Here is a 23,352-nt window from a genome sequence, read left to right as displayed (position 1 = left end):
ATTTGATCAAATGTTAAATTTTAGTAAACGAAATTAAGAAAAGAGTCAGATTGGCATGGCAGGGACCTGATGATACATAAGTGACTGGAAAATCCAGACTCAGAAATAAATTCTGGATTGGGCCTGCACAGAATGCTTGGGGCACAATGTCTCATCACACATATGATGCATGCAGTGTCAGAGAAAGGCAGAACAAATGGTAACATCCTGCAAAACCCCTGCTGGCACGTTCTCAAACAATATTGCCATCAGTTTTAGCTGACTACAGTACCTTAGAGTTGCCAGAAATAAGATGAGATGAAACTAATCATACTGCGTTTTCAATCAACTTCCTGCTGGCTGCCACCATTTCAAGAATGGAATTCATTTGTTTTATGCCTATTAACATATTTCCTTCTTTCTGGTTCTAAGGCACTGAAGGCAGTGGTATGGCATCAGTCTGGGCCATAAGAAAAATAAGCAGCAGTTACTACAGTACAAATAGAATTGTAAAAGTATTACACTCTCTGACATAGTTCTTCACAGTACATGCTTCATGGTAGTCAAGGAGTATTTTAGCTTACAAGTCTCATCTATGCAGATAACCGTTTAATAGTAAAAAACCCAGCCCTTCGATGAGCTATACACAAGTGAAACCTTCGTGGAGTCCTTTAAAAGCCAATGGGGAACTGCCAACATGCAGTTCATTACAGGATCATGCCTCATCTCTAATAAGCAAAGTTAGTTAACTGATATATATACATAGTAATATTTTTGTGTATTTATTAACTTCAGAGTTGAAGGTTTTATACACACCATGAAGTGAAAGAGGTTTCTGAAATCCACGAATCTAAGAAAAAAACCCAACATTGCATGGTCTGTTAATCAGGAAGAGAAAAAGGAATTTTTCCAGATCATAAGAATGAGACGTTAGGCATAGCATAAACTCTAGATGAAGCAACCCAAAATAACAACTTGCATACTGCACCCTTTCCAACCTTTGTACACTAAGACTATTCCAATAAACAGTGAGATAGTTGCAACTGGCTGAAGTTTAAGATATAAAAATAGGAAGAAAGGGAAGCAAAATATTTCCAAACAATAAGTTGTGTGATTTTTTTATAAACAGCATGAATACAGATGAGGTTTCACAGTTAAGATTATCTGGGTAACTGAAATTATTTTGTAAAATACAATTATCATCTATCTCAGTGCTCCATTTGAACTTTATTTGAGCAGAAATGACAGACTGGACATTCTAAAAAGAAGGGCAGATCTGCAGAAGATTTAAGGATGGATTCCGTGATCTTCAACAAAAGGTAAGCAAACATCAGCCATTGACCTTAAGCAGATGTTTCATAAGTTCTGAAGAATCTCACTCAACTCCCTTCTTTCAGCTGTTCATTTTTTAGTCTCTTAGATCCTGAAACATCAAGAGTTCAGTAGTTTTCCAGTCACTAGAGATTCTTGAAAACTACAGGATCTGAATTTCTAATATAAAACCGAGCAGTTTAAAAGAAGAACCCCTCCAACTTTAATGTAACAGTACATATGAATCTTCTCCTGTAATCTCTTTGCATGCCACCACTATCAACATGCACCTCAGGACCTCCTTCTGTCACTGTTCAGCAACAGGCAAATTTTGCCCAGAAACCCACAGTGTACTTCAATTTTAATGCTTCTTTCAATATTTTCCTTAATGTTTCCCATCCTTGTGGATTACTGCAGAAAGTGTGCATCTTACTGCAAACAGTCCTGGCTAAGCATTACATAATATCAAACAAAAAAAAAATCACCATCTTTTATACTTGGCAAAATCTAGACCCTATCATTTGACCCACTGACACTGAATTGCTCTACTACCTACATGGGTCAGGCTCACTGAAGAACCACCATGAAAGGATTCTCAATCACTGGACAGATGGGGACCAGGAAACATAAAGCATTGGTACTCCCCTACGTTACTTTATTTACAAATTTCACATAAATTACTACATTAAACTACAAGTTTCAGAACTTCTCATAGCCTTGAATGTCCTGCAGATAAAGGGTAGATATGGCCCCATTATTCCAAAATGTGACTTGACAGACATATAAAAGTGACATGAAAGTCACAGATAAGACTGTCTTAAGACATGTTGCTGGTAGTAACCCTAGCCAACATCTAGAGCAGCAGAATTCCAACTTCAGATGCATGTAAGTCTTTTTGCTATCATAATTTACTTTCTTCAGAAAACTGGTAAAATACTGTGACTCCTTAAGTGCTCCTGCCAACGCAACTTCACTAGATGGGCACATCTACACAGATTTACCCATCTTTCAAAGTGCTAGCAAGGCCTAGGTAAATAAGGACAAGAGGACACTTAAGTTTCTTCAGCCTGAGTAGTACAACCACCACCAAACTCTGGAAGCTGCCAGCACAGTTTTGTTTTTTGTTGGGTTTTGTTTGGTTTTTTTAAGTGAAAAAATAGGTCTGTAGTTTGCCACTGTATATTGAAATGTACCTGGCAGACACTTAAAGAAACTGAAAAACAGATTAATCTCTTCACTGTATTGGTGGAAAAAGTGAGCTTATTTTTCACAATGCTGTTTTTCAAAAATATCTCACAAGAAACACTACTGCACGGATGACACCCAGGGCAGGGTGGGGGGAGGGCCAAAAAAACCCATTGTGCCAAATGTACATTAAAAAAAAAAAAAGTAGCAGCAGCTTTAAAGGGAGTGAGTTTTCTTGGGCGCCTCCTGTCACCGTTAAGTAGATCCTTGAACACAAAGCACCAGATTTTCTTCTCATTATCACAACACACTGAGCTAGCCAAGAAGTTCAGCCCAATGAAAAAGTTCACTTCCAACTTTCTGCAATTCTCCTTTCACATCCATATCATGTTGCAGAACTCAGCATGCTACAGTAGAGATAGCAGCAACTTGCCTTCCACTACATTACAAAATGCATCAGGCCCAACTATGAGAGCCTAACAAAACAAAAATAAACAAAATAATTTACTGCATATTTATAATCTGTCTTGCAAGATCACTCCCCGCAGGGCCATGGCATTTGTTGCAGTTCAGGCTTCTGTCATAACTCAAAAATGGGATTTCATTTAAAATCCTGCCACTCCAATAAACCAACCAAATGTAGAGTAGCATCACTAAATCACCCTTATTGCATCTCCTTCCTCGCAGCCTCCACTCCCCCAGAGTACCTTAAATTGTATGACATAAATCCCAAGAAGGTACAATCACAGACATGAATAAATCTCCAGTGGGCCCTCAAAAGTCTATTTAGTCACATATTCTTTGAACTTTCCATAAATAAGAACATTAGGGACTAATGCTTCTGTGATATACATTAAAGGTGCTTTATGACCATGTGTATCTGTCAGCATACCATCTGCCACCATACATATGATCTTTCAAAAAAAAAAAAAAGAAAAAACAAAAAATCAGTAACGGAAACACCCTCAGTAGATATGACCCTAGAGGTGAGAGGAGTTCAGCGAGAAAGAGGATTACTTTTTTTTCCACCTCTGCCAAACAGAAATGACCCTACTTCCTTTCTTCTAAAAGGGGATCGGCCAACAGCTAACAAGGTCCTCACCTATTATGAACCTCCCTGTCTTCCTAAGGGGGAGAAAGATGTGTATTTTTGTCCTTAGCCTTCTTCCTTCATTCGTTACCGTGCCCCGCGCCGACCTGCGCGGAGAGCGGCGAAAGCCCCGCTCCCGGGGGCGAGGGCGTGCGGACACCGGGCCGGGCAGCCGGGGACCCGCACCGCTCACCCGCGCCTGCCGGGAACTACAGGCAGCCCCCCCACAGGGCCCCCAAACCGGAGCGTCTGGGGGAGGGGAGCAGGCCTCCCCCAGCCGAGCCGCCGGGAAGGCCTCCGCAGTACCCGGGCGGCAGGGAAGGCCGGCCCCCCCCTTTCCCCCCCACGCCCGGGGGCAGCGCCGCCGCCTCCCCCGCCCGGGTCACCCGCTGCCTGCAAGCCCAGAGCCGCCGCCCCCCGCCCGGGACCCCCGAGACCACGGCAGACCCCGCCTCACACCGGTAGGCAGGGGGACACCCCTCTCACCCCCCGGGCAGCCCCCCCGGGCCGCCCGGCAGGGGCCAGCGACCACCCCCGCCCCAGGGCTAGCTGCGTGCTGGGCCCCCGTGACAGGCCCGAGCCCAGGACTGCGACCTGGCCCGGCGCCCTGCCCGCCCTGGCCGCCAAGCCCGGGCCCTGCCCCCGCCCGGCCGTGGCCCCCCGCCACCTCGCCCCCCCTCGTCCCCGCGCGGACGAGCTCCAGCCCAGCCCCCCTCCCCGGCCCGGGGCCCTGCTTACCCCCAGAAGCCGCAGGGGCAGCGCGGTGGCAGGCTGGGCGCCTTGCTGCGCTCGCTACCGGCGTCTCCCATGGCGGGGCCGGTGCGCGGGGCGGCGGCGGCAGCGGGGGGGGGAGGGGGGGGAGCGCGGGGCTCCCGGCCGGGATTCCAGGCCGGTCAGCTGGAGCCGGGCGCGACCACTGGGGAGGTGATGGAGGGGAGGGCGCGGGAGGGGGGGGGCGGCCGCGCCCTACCGGCCGGGCCGGCAGGGAAGTGGGGCGGCGGCGCGGGACTCGCTGCGGCAGCCCCTCCCGCCCGCCGGCTCCTGTGACGACCCCGCTGTCGCAGCGGGGCGCGATCGCCCTCCCCCGCCGCTCGGCCCCTGACTCAACAATGCCTGTGTCCGCCCCCGCCCCCCCCCCACCCCGGCCTCTTGCCTCCCCCTGTCCTGAGCGGGATGGTTTCGCCAAGCCACCGGATCAGCTGGGAGTGGCATATACCATAGCCCATCCCCGGGGGAAGCTGGGTTAGATCGAGGGTGGTAACGAGGAGAGACGCAGGTTTGGAAGGCACCTATAGGCTCGAAAAGGGAGCAAGTTTCTCTGCGAGGAGGCTTAAGGGGAGCTGAGGCCTGCAGATCTACCCTGAGCTGCCGCCTTCTCTTTCCTCTACCCACACACTAAGGCTAGAGTGGTACAGCCAGGGCAGACCAGGGGGTGGGGGGAGGATGGGGTGTGCCGGCGTTGGCCGCGCATGCGCGGAGAGCTTTCGACGCGGAAGTTGGTCGGCGGCGAGAGGGTCCCCGGGGGCTTCCCTCGCGCCGCCCGGGGCTGGGGTTCGGGCGGGCCCGCACCCCCTGCCCGCCGGGGCCGGGATCGGGATCGGGATCGGGATCGGGCTTTCGGCCAGGGGCTGCCCCGCCGGGGCGGGGCGCCGCCAGCCCGGTGTGCCGGGAGGTGGGCGGTCAGTGCCCACTGGGGGCCTCTCCCGGGCAGGCGCCTCCGAGGGACCCCGATGGAGGGGGTGGGGTGACCGGGCCTTGTTCGCTGCCGTGCCAGGACTCGGCCGCGAGCTCGGAGGGAGGCCGGGGTAGGGCCCCGAGGACGATGTGCTGTCTTCTCTCTCCTCATTGTTCTGTAGGCGTTCGTCCTCGGTTTCCCTCAGTAGGAGATAAAATCGTTTAGGTGTCTGAAGTACGTGGGGGTTTCTTTCCCGACGGTAAACGACACTCACTGCCTGAGGATACTAAGCTGCGGGCTGACTGAAGCCGGGAGAAGGGCTTCAAACGCCTTGGCCCTCGTGTTTTGACCCCAGAGAAAGGGACCTGTGAGAGGTCAGGCATGGCAAGCAGGGAAGCCTCCAGCGGCAGGGTTCGTAGGCGATGGCCAGCTGCTACCCTTCGAGGGACAGGAAAGGAGAGGGGAATTTCCAGCATCTAGACCTGAGGGCTGAGTAATGGGGATTGTTCTCCTGGTACAGGTTTAGCAGGTGGCCTTGCGCAAGTTTTGCACTCGCTGTACCTTGTGTTTTGTCTGTGAAGTGGAGATATTCCTGATCCCCTGCTAGAAATTGCTTTTTGATAAGAGTGAGAAATGCTATGTGGAAAAATACTGGCATGACAGTAATGAAAGTGGAACTTTGATATATTCCTGAGGTGCTATTATACTTCGATTTTTGCTTTGCACTTAAAACCAAGGTTATTTAACATTGAAAATAATAAACATTCATAACAAAGTCCAAAGCATTTAGGTCTTTGTGAACAACTAACTAATTCTGCCAGTGACCTTTTGACTTGAATGTTAACCTTCTTAATGACTTTTTTTATCAAATTAATCCATGGCAGAGAAAAAAGTAGTATCGAAATACATATGCACATGTGCTTAAAACTTTTTGTTAAAAAAGTTGGAATTTAATTGAAATCATATAAACAGACTTCTTTTGAAGAGACTGGTTTGCAACAGAATTTACTAGTAATGGTTGTTTTATCTAACTGTTGAGTCTGGGGTTACCTGACTCCCTGTTGATACATCAAGCAGGCCATTAATGCTTCAATAGCTCAACCAGTCGCTGCTTTTCCTCAGCTGCAACCTTGAATGCAATAACATTATTGAGTGTACGACTGACATGTATGATGGAGGTGGGACATGTGTTGAGAATTTTCATTGACACATTAACTGGTCCAACTGACAGCCCTCTTTAAAGTGTCTGTGGGTCCATGCCACCCTGTGCACCCAAGCATGAGAGCTTCCTCTTGGCACATCTTCCTGAGGAGTCTAGCTGCTGAGGCAGCACTGCGGAATGCATCAAAAGGAGTGAGCACCTGAGCAAAATAGCTCTGGCCTCATTAACTCAGCCCTTTAAGCCAGTAAGTCAACTGAAAATTAAAGTTGTCTCTTACGTACTGGCTACCTGTACTACTACCAGAGGCCGTAAATTCCCCTCGGATAAGGAGTACATGCTGGCTTTTAAAGATGATTTGATAGTTATGTCCTTACTTGCTATTAAGTGAGCTCATGTTGAGTTAGCTTTCACGTATAGCCTTCGAGGGGGGTTGGACTAGATGACCTCTAAAAGTCCTTTCCAACCCAAACCTTTCTATGATTCTACTACAAATGTGGAGAAGCATTCTCTCTGCTTGGTACTCTTGTGTCATTTCAAATAAAACTTCCATGATTTTTTACAGTTATGTTGGGATAATAGCGACATTCTAGTTCCCCAAGCAATTCAGATTTTTAAAAACCCTACAGTGGTGTGGTAATTCACTCCAAAGTTAAACACAAGAAAAACATGAGTTTAGGGGTAATGTTATTACACAAAGCAAGTACACATTAAGCATGATGATGATGACACCTGAATGACTGTAACTCTGCCTGCTACTAATGTCCTAAGGAGGAATAATCTGTGGGGGGAAAATCTTGAGGATTACAGTACAGTTGAATACTATGGGATGGAGCAGGAGGAGCATGTGCACTTTCATGTTGTCATATGTTTGTAATAATATATTGGGGTTTGTTTTTTTTTTTAAGTATGACTTTTGCAACACTGGTTTTATATAATCATGGTAGTTCCTACTTTGTTTAAACAACACAAAATTTAAATTACTGATATATCAGTTCATCATTGTTTCCTGAAAATTTAGTGCGTTAATCTTAATCTATACCTGCTTTTCTAAACCCTTTAATGTTTTGATTCGTGTCATGTTTCTTCTAATCTTATCCATTCATTTGCAACCACCAGAAAGTGTGTTTTTTGTGGTGCAACGTGACAGCAAGGGGAAGTACGAGTGTGCAATGCTTTTTCAGAGGCTGGCAGGGAGAAAATTGATTCAGCTGATCTAAAATGAACGCAGTCGTGAACAGGGCATCACAACCTCTGATGAGGGTGTGGGCTCTTCCTCCAGCAGATCTCCTGTTGAGCCAGGCCTCTTACTCCCTGAGGAGTTTCAGTGCTAACTGACATTTTCTCTAGCCTTTTTTTCACCCAAAGAGTCCAAGCCCTGGATGCTTTCTCAACTAATGTGTAAGCATCCAGAGACAAATGGATATACAGCACTGAGGAAGCTTATGCAAGGATATGCAGCATACTAGTTGGGTAGGGCTGGGAATATTCATATGCAGAAAGTCATCACCTGGTCCAGATACAACAAAGCATGTTTCAACCTGGGGAAGCAAATATGCATTGTAAACGTGCGCTAGGTGGGGGGAAGCCTAACTTAGTGATAGGGAAGTTAACTTGAAAAACAGTAATGCCAGAAGAGGACTAGTGAGCAACAGTTTAACTGTATGACAACAGAAACAGCTGATGTAATTTTAGTTCTGCATATCCGGATGCATGAAATAGATGGGAAAGGTGGTAATCCTAATGGGACTCTAGTGGCCCTGCAGCTCTTCTTCAGGGATCTTTTTGCAGACAAATCAGAGAGAATGCAGGGACGAACAACCAAAATACAGCCTGCAGATACTGAAATACTTAAAAAATCTAATGTTTACAGTTTGGCCAGGGAACAATTGCATTTGGAGAGAGATCATAACCACACATTCATGTTTAAAATTATATACAAAAATGGAATTTATTTGCAAGCAGGACACACAGAGTTTGGTAAAAGATGTAAAAGAGATGTCTCTAAGGGGAGAAATGCTTAGGACATACATGGAAACTGGTGAGGTCTGATTTTTACCTCTCACTGAGGCGCTTCTTGCTCATTGTCAGCAGGGCCCCGTTGCAGGATTAGACGAGGTAACGGACCTCACAGGCTCAGGAGGCAAAACCCCACAAGATTTAGAAGTGACAATTAAATACCATGTTTCTCAAGTGCTCCCTTTTTTTCAGATATACTAGAAAAGGTTGTACCTGTATATAATCAGTACATTTAGGGGTTGTTTATTTTAGTATAAACATGATTGCCTGATAGAGAGACATGTGCACAAGTTAAAGCGGAGCAGGTGGATAATGTCACAAGTATTGTACATCTTCCTTCTCATCCTGAGATCTAAATTATCATAAAATGATAAAAGTGACTCATGTGGTGCCAATCTGCTAGAGACTCTTGAACTGATTGAAATAATCACCACTTTTTATTCCTCTCCAGTAGGCAGATATTCTTGGTGAAATCTTTTCTTTTGGAAGATCATTCCTGTTAAACCCTGTATTGAGGCTGAAAAATAAAATGATCATGTGGGAAAGGGCAGCGGAGAGGACATGCCTGAGGTATAGTCATAGCTAACGATAAGGAGAACAATTACAATGATTCGCTACAGCCCGGAGCATAGGCTACAGACCATGAAGACATTAACCTGCAGCAAGTCAGCAACACAGATGCAACCCCAGAAAAGGTGACTGAACCCTGCCCAAGACTGGATGAATCGGGACCAAGGCTGCCAGGCTTTCAAAAGCCTTCTCTTCAATGCATAGCTCATCTCATTTTCTACATTTGAAAATCATATTCTGGTTTTTGTAGGTACCTGGCATACCAGGGTGTGATCCAGCTGAATGCCTCAAGATTTGCTTGTGTTGACAAAAAAAACAACCAACCAAAAAATTAACCAGCCATGAATTATCAGTTTATGAGTCATGTAGATTAGAAGGTTTTCATAGCTATGTCTTTTTAAAACATAAAACATACGTTTGAAACTAAGGGACAAGTTTAAATAGTTACAGCACAGAATTTGGAGTCAGGACTTTGACATTCTTCTCCTGGTTATTTTAAGTCCCTCTGTGCCTCAGTTTCATTTTCTGAAATGGAAACAATAATAATCTCATGGGCAGTCTGGTAAATGAATCTTTATTGGATGGCATTTTTAGAAATGAGGGATTGCTGCTGTTATTATTACTGTGACTAACAGAGTGCCATTTCTTTGCAATTAATGGCTGGATGGAGGGTCCAAGGTGAAAGAGAAAACTCTTAACACAGCCAGTTGCAATTTACATGGATATGACTAACCCAGAGGCAATTATTATTAATAATACTTTTATTTATTTCACATATGTATTACTTCCACTTCCTGTCCCTTACATAATCCAGGGCACTTTGAGAAATGCACAAATGCAAAAAAAATGGAGTGCAACTAAACAAACATGCTAGGCTAGTGTAAAGCTGCCAGTTAAAATATTTAAAATATTTTAAAAATCAAAACAATACACATGATTTAATAAAAGGAGAGAGGATGCCTAGAAAACAAATGGGTAGTGACCCCACACAGGGGTGACAGTGAGTAATACTGAAATCACTCACAGAAAAATAAACCTGCAGATGTTCTATATAAGCCAAGACTTTTATTATCATTATAAACCGTGAGAATTATGAATGTGTAATGATGATCACATTGTGCTAGGCATTTCCTGATGATGGATAGCAGACTCAGCAAAGACCATTCTTAGCCTTTGAACGCCCTTTTTAGCAAATGATCTCCAAGCACTTTTTTAAAAAAAGGTGAACAGTTACAGCAATTTTACCTGGAGGAAAGCAGCCTTCAAAAGTGCAACCAGCTGCCCCGGGGTCACACAAGAAGGCACCTGCAGATCTAGTAATAGCATTCATATCACTCAACTCCCAATACAGCAACCGGTGTAGGGTCTGTGCCCTCTTCCAGAACTCGTGCCTTGGGTGCTCCTGTAGCAACCCCCAAGACCTGCCTCCTGTGCCCCAGGGTTCACTTGACAGTGGTGTCCCAAATCATCTCCGATGCGACTACTTGGTTTATAAATTAAGGAGGTAAAAATAAATAAATCACTATACATGTCCTTTCATTTAAAACAGGAGCCTAGGCCAAAAGAGTATGGTTAAATGGGAAGGTAAAAGATCAATGATTTTAGTATGTTTTCTCTGTTTTCTTTACCTGGCTTCCCTTCAGCATTTTCATGATGCCTGGTGCAAAGGGACTTTGTCTGCACCTTGGTCTTCTGGGTCGTACTGCAGCACAGATAAACAAGCATAATAAAACCCTCGTTTGTATAAATATAAAACAGTCCAGCCTTCTTTAGACTGGAAGGTGCCTGCCCCTGGCAATCTGTTTGAATATAAGCTATTTCTGCTCTTTCCTCCGCTGCTCTGAAGATGTCAGACCGGGGACTCAGCAGCTGAATGTATTTCCAGGCACCTCAATAGGTTTATCAATTCTCTGACTTCTGACCTGGTGTTTCTGAGCATGGCTGAGATGAGCGGTAATTCCCTCATAAACGCTCCAGTGTCAGGGAGGCTTAATTGCTCAGTGGCATGAGAAAGCGCTTGGTAGTTCAATGACAAAAGGTCTTAAGAGAATGTGAAATGGGAGCCTTCAGTTCTCCCTTGCTGCCCCTGCCTGCACCCCTCCATAATGTATCCATCATTTAGCTTTTTTGGGGCTGTGGCACCAACTTCAGCTCAGAAAACCCTGATCTTATGGTATCCATGTGATCACAGCAAGATCAGAAGTTAGAAGTCATAAGTGTAGCTTGGGTAATTTTGTAAACAGCAGCAGCACCAATTTCTTTTATAGCAAGTTAAAAAAAAAAGACATTGCCGCTGGAAATGAAGAGCATACAGAGCAGCTGTTTCAAATTTGTCTGACGCTGTTATAAAACAAGTTTAAAGTGTTAACAGTTGTACCCATGGCACAGTTCCCCTGCTGCGTGCACACTGACGGCTTTCCTTTATGCCGTACAACTGAGCTGCCACATTTGTGCTCAGTTCCCTTGCCTTTCAGATCAACTCCTCTGAGAAATGTTTCCCCAGCTGTTGGCTACAAATGGCTGGGCAGACTCCAGGTGGACTTGTAGGCTGGTGGGCAGGGATGCTGTGCAGCTAACCACAACTGTCATGCCACGCAGGAGCATCTGCTGGGCTGACCAGTGCTTTTGGTGGTGCTCAAACCTGCTGCCCCACCCCATTAAATCTGTGCCCAGCCTGGGAGCCACACCTCCATCCTGCCAGAGAGCCCCAGTGCTTCCCACTCTGCCTGTTGCATCAAGGTGATGGCAGAATGCAAGCAGGAGAGGTTGGAGGGCCCTGAGCAGCTTGGTCCTACCCGGGCCAGGGCAGCAGCCACCAGCCTTGGACAGACACTGAAGAGGGAGGAAGAAGAGACGAGTCTGTGAGGGGCTGCTGGAGAGTGCCGTCCTACCTCGTGCAGTAACAAACCCACTACGGTGTGCTCGGCTCTCCTCTCTGCTGGCTGGAAATGCTGAGATCTGAAAGAGTGTTCTACCTGGAGGGGGGAGCTGCAACTCCAGTTTAGAGGATCTTGGGTACGTGCTGGAGGGTGAGGAGATGGTGCTCTTTGAAGGTGGTAAGGAGAATGATGAGGGCTTGAATTTTCCTTAGAAATGCAGCAGGGAATCTCTTTATCTCCCTCTGTCAAGCTGCAAAGCATTTCACTTTAGCAGGCTACCACTGAAACCAGGATACTCCATTTTGTTTCAGAGTCAGGCAAGAAACTTGAGGAGAACCTAGAGAGAAAGCAGCAGATAAGAAGCCAGAGCAGCAAGCTGTGAAAGAACAGTTTCCAGGAAACTGGGAGAGTTAGGATGAGGAATGTGGAAGTGAAGCAGTGGTTAGGGAGAAGCTTCTGACAAGATAGCAGCCATGGGGAGAAACCTTGGCTCAGTTGCAAGAGAAAGAAATTGAGGTGCACAACAACATTGTATTTGTAGATGTGACAGAAAATGCAAGACTGGATGAGAGAAAAGCTGCAGCTCCTGAGCTGCCCGACGACAGTGTGAGCAGCCACGAGACTCCAGCTGATGGTCCTCATCTTGTTCCTGCACAGCTCTGTTGATGGTTCAGAAAGGGGGATGTACTGTATGTTGTGGGGCTGCTGCTGGGGAGGCTGATATCTCCCCGTAGCACAAGCAGCAGCCCTCCTTTTCCTTTCCGCAGCAGCAGGCATGGCAAGCCTTGTCTCAAAGTCTTTGGGACTCTCCATCCCAGATTGCATAGCATATAACACACACCCCAAGTACAAAGGTAGTCCGGGAGTCACTTCTGTGAGAGGGAGAAATTCTTATGAGCATGTGGGAGGGAAAGTGGCTGCAAGTGTTTGAGTACGGGTGGGGGGTGTAAAGGTCCTGGAGCGGGGAGGGGAGATGGAAACAGTCTCACTGCAGCTTCTTAACTTCACTTTCTTAAGGTGCAATCACCCCTGCAGCTTCCCAAACCCATCTTTGACTTCAGCAGTAAGTCTGGACTGTATGGGCTACAAATATGTGGATTCATAGGACAAATGAGAATGTGAGTGGAGTAAGAGTCTGACCAGAAGACCAGTACAAATACCCACACTCAGGTTTGCAGCCAAGTGCTGGCACAGGAACGAAACACTGGGTGATCATGTATGTCTAACCACCTCTATCCCATGTAGGAGAGAGAGGAGTAGTCACTATTTGGGTTTACAAATGGGTTTCAGGAGGATTATTGCATTTTGCAGACAACTTTTCAACAGAGGGACAGGTCACAGGGTACATCTTGAAGGCTGCTGACAGGAGGAGACAGGAGGAGGTGGAACATGGGGACAGGTCAATGGTTAACAAGTTGAAAATAGTTCAGTGAAATACCACAGGAGGAAACCATAGCAATGGAGAAGAGTAACAGGAGGGTAGGAAAAGAGGAGGTATCAGTGAGCTCTTGGGAAGCAATACAAAAGCTGAGAGACTTCTGAGCAGGGATCTTTAAGCCCTTACTGTCTCAATTAGCCTCCTGAAGCTGGATGCTGTTGCTGGGAGTGTCACTTGTGTTGCCTGCTGAGTTTACTCATTCCTTTACTAAACCCCTCAGCAGTGGTTAACAGGGACATGAGAGGTTTGAGAAGGCCAAGGGAAAAGCTGGCACAGTGATTTTGTCTGTAACAACATCTATTTCTGAAGTGATACGACAGTTTCTCTTTAACACCTTGAAATGGGATCTGGGACAAACTGCTTTGTTTTCCTATTCTGTTATTCATAGTCAAGGCTGGATTAAGACCATGTCAGTGTAGGCCTATTTCTAATCAGTTCTCCAGGGAAGAAAGCTTTCTGCTTTCCCGATTTCAAAGAAAAGCTTGAAAAAACCCTATCCAGGAATTTCTACTAGCTTTCAAAGGCAATTTATAGACAACATCTCTGAGGTGTGAACTGACTGTGCTTATTGGTGAAGTACTGTTTTTACCTGCAATTAGTAGGAAGGTCTCCTTAAGGTGAGCTCATTCACATGTGTGATCAGGAGGTGACACAAGTCCTCCAGACAGCATGATTGGAAGTAGGTGTTGATAGCCATTACGCATTCTCAGTGGTGGCTCTCTGCATTCTGGGATAGGCACATCACCTTCCTACTTCGGGCCCTGGGGGAAGGCCACACACTGTGACACTCTCGCTTCTACCCCAGCACTTTCTGGCCATGCTGATTTATTGCAGAGAGGGAGATAGCTGCTTTCAAACCCAGGGTCTTTCACCCGGTCCTTGGCCGTGCCAGGAAAAAGGGCTACAGCAACTAGGCAAGGCACTCTGTGTTATATATACAGCAAGTTGAGTATCCCTTTTTAAAGAAAACCAGACTGCATTTCTCTGGTTCAAGAAGTTAAATGCCAAAACCAAAGCACTGGGAGCAGGCGGTTTATATATGCTGAGCTGGCCCTATCACACGTCCGATGCACTAAAGGCATGGCCGTGCTGCCTGCAAAGCCCACTGGATGCAGCTCATATTTACTGCAGTAAAATGCATCTGGAAAACATCTGTGAGAAGATCATGAGAGCTCTCCAGTGAGTGTTTGAAAGCGTGGCTGGTTTGCACATATGCACTCATCCATGTTGTGGCTGGTCCAGAGTGACAACAGGGTGACCTGTGTTCTCACGATCAACATCACAGGGTGGCCTCCGCGATTCTGTGATGGGGGGATGCGATGCTGCGTACAGCTGTCAAGGACAGAGGAAGACATTACCCTTATTTATAGACTAATAAAAGAGTGATGTTTCATTACAAGCTTTGGGTACAACTTCCTTATTTTTGCTTCTTTCTCCCACATATATGTGCAGATCTACTGTCCAATCTAACCAATTTATGTAGGCATAACAAAGTTTTAAAATAACAAATGTGATACTGAAAATCTTCACAGCTGCCAGTGTCCTGGTTTCAGCTGGGATAGAGTTAAATTTCTTTGTAGTAGCTAGTATGGGACTATGTTTTGGATTTTTTGCTGGAAACAGCAGTGATAATGTGGAGATGTTTTAGTTGTTGCTAAGTAGCGCTTACACTGCTCAAGGACTTCTTCAGCTCCCCGTGCTCTGCCGGGTGCACAAGAAGCTGGGAGGGGACACAGCGGGACAGCTGACCCAAACCGACCAACGGGATATTCCTTACCATATGACATCATGCTCAGCATATAAAGCTGGGGGAAGGAGGAAAGGGGGACATTGGGAGTGATGGCATTTGTCTTCCCAAGTAACCGTTACGCGTGATGGAGCCCTGCTTTCCTGGAGATGGCTGAGCACCTGCCTGCCCATGGGAAGTAGTGAATGAATTCCTTGTTTTGCTTTGCTTCCGTGTGCAGTTTCTGCTTTACCTATTAAACTGTCTTTATCTCAAACTATGAGTTACCTCACTTTTACTCTTCTGATTTTCTCCCCCGTCCCACCAGGGGGGAGTGAGCAAGTGGCTGCGTGGTGTTTGGTTGCTGACTGGGGCTAAACCATGACAGCCAGTAAGCAGTATGTGCCACCAAGAATGAAGCAGAAGAGTGCACTGGTGTGAAAGGACCCACGACACCAAGTTGTGTTTCACTGGGCTTGCACGTGCCTGGTCTGCTCCTGTTGTGAGAGAGTGTACAGGGCAGTGAATAGGGACTTTTGCCCATGTTAGGGGAGTTCACCATAAGCATCAACCACTCTTAGGTGCTTCACAGGATGTGGAGGTTGCTTGGTTGCTACGGTGGGAGGTGTACTGTCACAAGTGCTGTAGCTGGGGTTTTTACTTGATGGCCATTTAAATGATGAGCCATTCAAACTTTGGCTGCTCATGTCTGTTGTGTTCCCTCTCTTCACACCCTTTGTACTGTGTACCTGCCTGTTCCCACTCCCCCTGCTCTTGTCTCCTCTCTCCCTGTCCCTCTCTGCCTCCTGGTACTCAGGCACATGTACAAAGCCACTGGACTTTCCTTGCACCTTGCTCCCTCTGTGTTCTTTTGCATCTCTCTCCCTGCATCACACATCTCTTGACAAAAGGTCAGGACAGCTGCCTTAGCTGTGCTGAGGTGGCAAGTCCTATCAAAACAATGAAAGAGCATATTATTTTTTTGTCCAGAGAAAGAAGATCCTGTATTAAACCCTACAGCATGGCATGGCCACAAGTTAGTGTTTCTGCTTACTAGACATGCCTTTATTTAATTGCTTAGCCTGTTCAAAAGATATTAGTAGCCTGGTTGCCAGCAGTAGCCACGCCTATGCTATTGTCATGGTTTCAAATATTTTTGTTAAACAAATTAAGGGGAAAAAGACAAGCAGAGTAGTTTGAAATGTTAAGGCAATCAGACGTAGGGCCCACTTCCACTGCTGTTCTACCAGTTCTCCAGCCCAGGGTAACTCTGTGAGAACTACATTTTCGTGTAGAACCCTAAACAAGAGAGTGGATAACTTTTCTTGGGCTTTTGATAGGAAACCATCTACCTGTTCAGAGGGGGGATTTCAGCACCTGTAGACTGATCATCATATGAATGAATGGGGAGAGCTAGCTGGCAGCTGTTGGACATTTATCCTGCTTATGAATATCACAGCTAGCAGAAAGTCTCTCCTCTGTAAAAAAATGGGAAGCATTCAGTCAGGAATAAGGAATAACTGGGGTGAACATCCAGGTGGTGCTGAACTGAGATACCAGAAGATGGTTAACAAATTATCTCTTCTCCAGCTTCTTTCATTATTCCCAAACAGCAGGCTGTGAACAAATAACCTCTGGAGACTAGTATTCCTGTCAACAGTTTCATTTAGTATAGCCCATGGACTTATAACAGCCTGTGTGGGACAGTGTTATACCACTAGTATTGGCACATGTGTCTAACACTGCACTGACCTGCTAAAAAGAAATTTCCCCATGTAGGCCACTGCTCTCTGTTTCCTTCTCCATGCTAACAAATGCAGTGATATCTATCTACATAGCTACAGATCCAGCCCTGCTGCTGCTTCTATTCTGAGCCCATTCCCCAGGAGATCTTTAAAATACAATTATCTCCAGCTCCACTTAATCACACAATCTGTCCCAAGGTCTGTTCCTGCTTTTTTGGTCCTCCTGTTGCCAAGGTCTCTCCCAAGGTACTCTGTTCTCTCTTTGACCTCGTATCAACACTTTACCATGTGCCTTGTCAGCCACCTTGCTGTGGGACAACCACGTGACTGCTCTTGCTGTTGCAGTACTTCGCCTTATAAAGCAGACAGTGAGATGGTCTAATTATATTTAATCTACTCCAATACAGGATGTCTATCTGCCTGAGCCTTTCATTTGCCAGCCTCCCATGGCTGTTTTCATGCAGGTGTCAGTGTGTCTCCCCAAACCATGTGCTTTCCCCTTCTCTCATGAAGCATCCGGGGCTGAGCACTCAGTCCAGCAAGCAGCCTATTCAGGTAGTATCTTTTCAGGCTGTTGAAGAGAGCTGAACGGTGACGGAACAGAGCATGTTGTGATATTTTGGGTTTCAGCTTTGCTAGAAACAAGCAGGTGGCTTCTAGTAAGCTGGAGGAAAAGGAGGGGCAAAAGAGGCTGGAAAATACAGGCTTAGGAGACTGCAGTGGCATTGAAGGACTACTAAAATTACACTCTGCTCTCTAGGTTTCAGCTGTGTGCAGTTTGGGTTCAGCTTACACTGAAACCTAGGCTCTAATTTATACCCCTGCAAGATGTCTATGGCTAGCTTTTTTCAGGAGGACGAAAATAAAGTTTGAAGTAAAACATATGACAACTGCAGCTATAGGTGAGGCAGTACAAAAACAGGTGAGAGACAAACTATCAGCAGTTAGCTGTAGCTTAATCCATAATTATTTACTGCAGAGTCTCTTACACCCGTGTTTGTCTCTTGTAGTCTATTTCTGGAGACAGGCTGTTAGACACTGGTTAAGCAGGTGGTTTGCTGATGACTCCCACATTATATATTGATCTGTTCTGTGCTCCCTCTTCCTGGGTGGTAACTTTATCAAGGCAAAACTGCCTTGGTGCTTTATGTTTTGACAGTGCCTAGCAGTACTGGGTTCCTGAATGAAAAACATAAAATCCTCTACATGTATAAAACCACTAAAAATGCAGGATAAAGGACCCACTTATTAAACTCCCTCTCCCTTCTCTTGCCCTCCCATGCTGCGCCAACCCTGGGAAAAACCTGACAAAAAGCTCCACTGTTCCCCAGAGAATCTGTGAGCATCCATTTTCCTCCCTCAAGCTGCAAGGTGCAAAAGCTGCTTCTCAGTTCCCCGCCAAACCCCCTGCCCAGATGGCAGCATGTCTAGGAAGGGCCACCCAATTCAACATGTCAGTCCTATAAAATACCTACGAGTTTTCTTTGTCCCGTCTGCTGTCTGATCCTTTTGGGTGTCCGTGACCTTCCTAGACTGATTTCCTCCCTTGCCAAGTATCAGCATCAGCTGTTCTTGATGGCTGTTTGCACCAGCTTTGGATGTGATGACAGAAAAGATAGCAGTTGCTTTTTTTTACTGCCTGTTTATCGCTCGTGCAGGCTGATGCATGAACCAAGGGGAGCTGTGCCATGCGGCGTGCCTCATGTTTTATGCTGTGCCTCTGTGGTGCTTAGGTATTTAGGATAACACATCTCTTCATCATTTCCCCATCTGAATGCTGGAAGGAACTAGCACTAATACTTCATATTTTGGGTCTGTTTAACCCAAAGAAGTATCCTCTTCGTTGGACACCACGGACTGTGGTCCTATATTTTCTTAAAGTGACAGAACTGAGCCTTTGGTACCTGTTATCTGATTTACCCAGCTGGATTTTCCTGACACCAAACAACCGTAGGAAAGCCCAAGGGCAATGGTTCAGCGTTTTGGTTTACAGAGTCAGATGCTCTGTCCATAGGTGAAAAGAAGTCATGCTGCAAATTTGTGGGTTAGGTGCAGGGCACTAATTGGTTCCCAGGCAGACAGAGCTCAGTCAGAGCTATGCCCCTCCTCACATCTTCAAAAGTCACTTAAAGGATTGTAAATGGAATTCTTAGGAGGCAGAAGGAGAGAATGACCTTGGGAAGGGTGAAGTTCATATACTGGATGATAAGAATCATTTGAATCCCCAGACCAGTTTTTTTCCACTGCTTAAGCTTGGTTATAATCTTTCTCTTTCAGAGAAAAGCTCATTGGCCTTTTTTTTGTGCATACTTTTTGCTCAGTCATACCCTTTCCTTCCAACAACTTATTCTACACGTCACCTCTTGCCTGGCATCAAAATGCCTGAGAACGGTTTGAAAATCAAGGAGGGCAATCATACAGAAGAGAAATAAAAATGCCTTATTTCCAAGCTCAGTTCTGCATAATATCTATAAGCTGCAGTTACTTATGCTGTCTGAATCAAAATCATTTATTGCCATTATAAAAAAAAATATTTTAGGAGTTTCAAATGGGAACTTGTAGCTTGGTGCACTGATTGGTGCTCACAGATTTATTAGACATGTGATAAGTAATTTGAGAATAAGAAGACAGCTGTAATCATTTGAAGATGCAGTTAACTTTGAAAGATATGGAACCAAAAAGTATATACTGGTTGTAATGTTCAGAAAGCATGTGCTCTATTTCCTATTGGAAAGTGTGACCTGTCTTGAACTTTGCTGCCACATTTCAGAAGCAGCCTTTATCAGCTCACGTGGATAGCTAAAATGTGGGTTTCCTATTTCACTGAAAAGAGGTAAAATCTCTTACCAGGATCTGTTAAACCATGTTCATAAATGTTCTAAGCATTTCACCATCCCCATGTATTCTTGTTTCAGGTGGTCTGCAAGATGTTTCCAGCTTGTTTCATGTATTGCTGAAAGACTGGACAGCTCAGGAAACACAAGGTTTGTTTCTTCTCCTGCTTCTTTGGCTTTAAAAGCATGAAATCCTATTGATGAAAGGAAATGACACCTGCTTCACACCAGTTAAAGGCTACAGTTATTAACACTATAGTAGCCTTAATAGCATATATATAACCATTCCTAGGATTAGGACCAAAGTGAAAGAGGTCATGCATGTGACACATCGGTCTCTTGGAGTTTCAGAAGGCTTCATTTTCTAAGGGGTAGATGAGGAATCTGAGAACCAGAGCTCCTGGGTTTCTGGAATTGGTACTACTATGAATTCATTGGCACAGATCATTTAATCTTCATGTATCTTGGTTTGCAATAGCTATAATGCTTTTGCTACCAGGGAGGCATGACCCATTAATAGTTGTAGAATGCTTTGAGACCGTTGTATAGAAGGTACTGCATGAAAGCTCAAAATTACATACAGCGAGCCAGACTTCAGACTCCCTGTCACTTTTCTGGATGACTTATTTTAAGTACAGTGGGTTAAGCAGCTGTAAACATGCAATTGTTGCATGTTAACAACGGTTTTCATTCCTGCAGTTTGAAAGGTTCCCATCCAGGTGTGTGGTTGTAAGTTGATCAATGCTGTCTCTGCCGATCCTCCTCTGGTTTCTCCTCTGCAATCCATTCCAGCAGTGATGAATTCCCCTCTTGAAATTAATAATGTCAAGATTGCCAATATTTTAAAACCCAAACTTAATTTTGCTCTCTTGAGCCTTGCCTTTGGCTTGTGAAAGCAGAAGCTTTAAACTCTATTATTTGGGAAGTCTACTGGGACGCCTTGGTGTGGCAGGTGCTATATAAGTTTAGTGCTGCATTGCTATTAAAGTCCATTAAGAAGGATCTTTCTGGGGCTGTCAGCACACCGCAGATTAAAACAAGAAAAATAAAGGCACACTCAACAAATGCTGCTGTAATGGTTCACATAACTGCAGAGAGGGGGCTCATCTTTGGCTTGTGATCAGTTTACTTCTGGGTTCAGTGGAAAGGTTGTTTAGCTTCCTGTACAAGATCTGAAAAAAAAATCAATGTGGTGAAGCTTGTAGGAGAGCCAGAAGAAATGCTGTACTGAATCCAGAATATAGAAATCCTTCACAATTTCTATATTCTGCTCCATACAGGCTCTTTATATTCTAGCAAGAACTAAGCTTTACTATCATTACTCCAGGAACACTGCAGGGTTATACAGGATGTGAACAAATTGTCAAATTTTATTTGTCATATCAAAACCCCCTACCAAGACACTGATAGAAGGCAAGGTGGGTAAAAGGTGAGAGGAGGAGCCATCAAACACCTGCAGAAGGGTTGGAAACAAAATATAGGAGTAAGCGATCAGTTTTTAGGTTGATAAAGATTAGCAGCAAGATACCTCCTCAATCCCTGCTGTGGCCACTGTTTGACTGTTTGGGAAAGGGAAGGGAGAGTGAGGTGTAAAAGGTGGATATGACATTGCTGTGGAGCCTCCTCCCGTCTGCAAGAGATGGAGCAATGGCAGGCGGTGGCGGTGGGTCCGTTCCCACACTGGCAGGCACAGGGCAGTGCCTCCAGAAGGGGTGACAGAGTGCACCCAGGCACCTCACCAGGTTTTGCCTGAGCTGTAACTCCTCAGCAAGGCAGCTGGTGTGCTGCAAGGGAGAGCGCAGTGGATTCTCTGGCTCAAGGCATAATGGGGTGATCAAATATGCAAATAATGTCAATCTTCCTGGAGTATGGGGCAAATCAGTCTGTAGTCATGGTAATGGCCTTGTTTAAGTCAGCGGCACAATCTCTTGCCCTGCTCTGGTTTCCTGTTTTGGTAAGGAAGCTGAATAAGGCTCTTGACTACAAGAGGCAGAAATTGCAAAATTATGTCAATATGGCATTCTAATGGAGAAGGTCTGGAAACACTGAAAGTTGTATGTCAGAGAGAAGGTCCCTGACTGGGATGTGGAAAATGTGGGTGGTAGAAAGAAGGAAAAATAGGTGGTCCTATTCACCCTCCCAGAATACAAGGACAAGGGGATGTTCAATGGAAATAAAAGGCAGCAAATATAAAACTGTTAACGGGAAATGCATTTTATACAATGCCTAATTAGCTCATTCCCATAAGATAACATTAAGCCTAAGAGATTAGTAGGATTTAAAAACAGGATTAGACATTTATATGGATAATGTAATTGGGGATGTTCTCATTAAATAGAATACATATTTTCTTTTGTTATGAAAGGATATAAACCCTCTTGCTTCAGGGCCTAGGCTAGTTACTAACTGATAAGAATTAAAAAGAAACTTCCCCTGTTGGCAAGTCATTCCCTAATTGTCTTCTGCCAGGTTCCCTGTGCTTAATCTGAAGCATTTCACCAGGCACTATCACAGCAGGATTATTAAAATATATGATCCATTTGTTTGGTACGGCATGGCAATTCCATTTCTTCATAATCAGACATCTCACTGTGACAGATCACACAAATCCCAATGGTCTGAAACAAAATCCCTTTTTTTTTCTGCTAGCTCCGTAAGGGGGTTGACCTGGAGTGCCCACCTATTAGGCACCACCAGATAGGCACTAACAAATCTCACTTATCTGTCCTAACAGTGACACCTTCAAACTCTCCTACAGAGCTTACAGGAGACAGACACACAGAGAGGTGGCAGGGCACCAAAGACCCCGCAGCCTACAGCTTTTGAGGGCGCGTCCTCCCACACATGTGAATGGGACTCTCTCATGGATGCTGCAGGCTGTCAGAAGTTGGAACAACATACATTCAGGCAAAAATGAAATGATCACAATCAGAAGGGAAAAAAATGCTTCAGAACTTTTCCTTTCTCTTCCAGGCAAGATAGGAAAGATGCTGGTAGTAACCTAGCCTTTCCATTTAAAAACATCAGAAGGCCTTATCTAACCTGACTAAAATTCAATTGTCTTGCATTTTGGACACTGAAACACCCTTCTCTCTGGTCTTGCCAAGTGCAATTTCAGTCTGTGCACATCACTGCAAAATACTGCTGTAAAGATCATCCTCCTAATCCATCACCTTGGGGATTTTACACATTCTTTGCTCCTCTCTACTACATTCCTCTTCTTTACCCCATCAAACACAAGCTATTTATCTTTCCTGTCAAGGCCCTTCCCACCCTGCCAAAGAGCTCTCCTTTGCTATGACAGTGTTGTTTCCCTTCTCATCATTCTGTCAGTCTCTATTTCTCACTTGTTAACATTTTAATAGAAATGTTCCTGTGCTTTTTTCCTTGCTGTTACTGGGAGGAGTCTTGGTAAAGTTTGGTGAAAGACCCTCATTATCTTTCCAAATCTCTGTTGAAATCCCGCCTTCACTACGCTGCCTGTGAAGAGCTTGACAGTGGTTTGGCTACTTTCCATCATACTGACAAACAGGAGTCCATTCATCCTATCCACTGCCCTGTCTGCCCAGGTAGATCCACTACTCACATCTGGAAGGTAGGGATTGTCTTTCTGTTCTTGCGAAGTGTATTTAGAGCAGCTTCTCCATCATCAACTAGGATTTCGAAGGGCCACTGCAAAACAAACTCTGATATTCCTCATTCCTTTTCCATCAAGGATGACTTGAACAGTTTACCTGAGCCA

At 45.3% G+C, this 23,352-nt stretch overlaps 1 protein-coding gene and 1 long non-coding RNA gene across 3 annotated transcripts in view; one reads left to right on the top strand and one right to left on the bottom strand.

Moving 5' to 3' along the window:
* Nucleotides 1-4,691, bottom strand: part of ZFAND3 (zinc finger AN1-type containing 3) — a 141,080-nt gene extending 136,389 nt beyond the window's left edge. Inside the window, exon 1 of one of the 2 annotated variants that reach the window (XM_064446013.1) lies at nucleotides 4,304-4,691. In XM_064446013.1, coding sequence (XP_064302083.1) covers nucleotides 4,304-4,374 — 71 coding nt within the window. In that variant the 5' untranslated portion in view covers nucleotides 4,375-4,691. Of the gene's footprint in view, nucleotides 1-3,577; nucleotides 3,858-4,303 lie in introns of those variants that run through there. The other variant, XM_064446014.1, reaches the window with a different exon arrangement.
* Nucleotides 3,808-22,639, top strand: LOC135312453 (uncharacterized). Its single transcript, XR_010371988.1, has 3 exons — nucleotides 3,808-4,026; nucleotides 19,692-19,760; nucleotides 22,369-22,639. It is a non-coding gene; the product is annotated as an uncharacterized LOC135312453 (long non-coding RNA).
* The last annotated feature ends 713 nt before the right edge of the window (nucleotides 22,640-23,352 follow it).

The sequence above is a fragment of the Phalacrocorax carbo genome, chromosome 3 (assembly GCF_963921805.1).
Source record: "Phalacrocorax carbo chromosome 3, bPhaCar2.1, whole genome shotgun sequence".
Taxonomy (NCBI): Eukaryota; Metazoa; Chordata; class Aves; order Suliformes; family Phalacrocoracidae; genus Phalacrocorax; species Phalacrocorax carbo.
The sequence above is the reverse complement of the archived record's forward strand: the minus strand, read 5'-3'. Positions and strand labels throughout refer to the sequence as shown.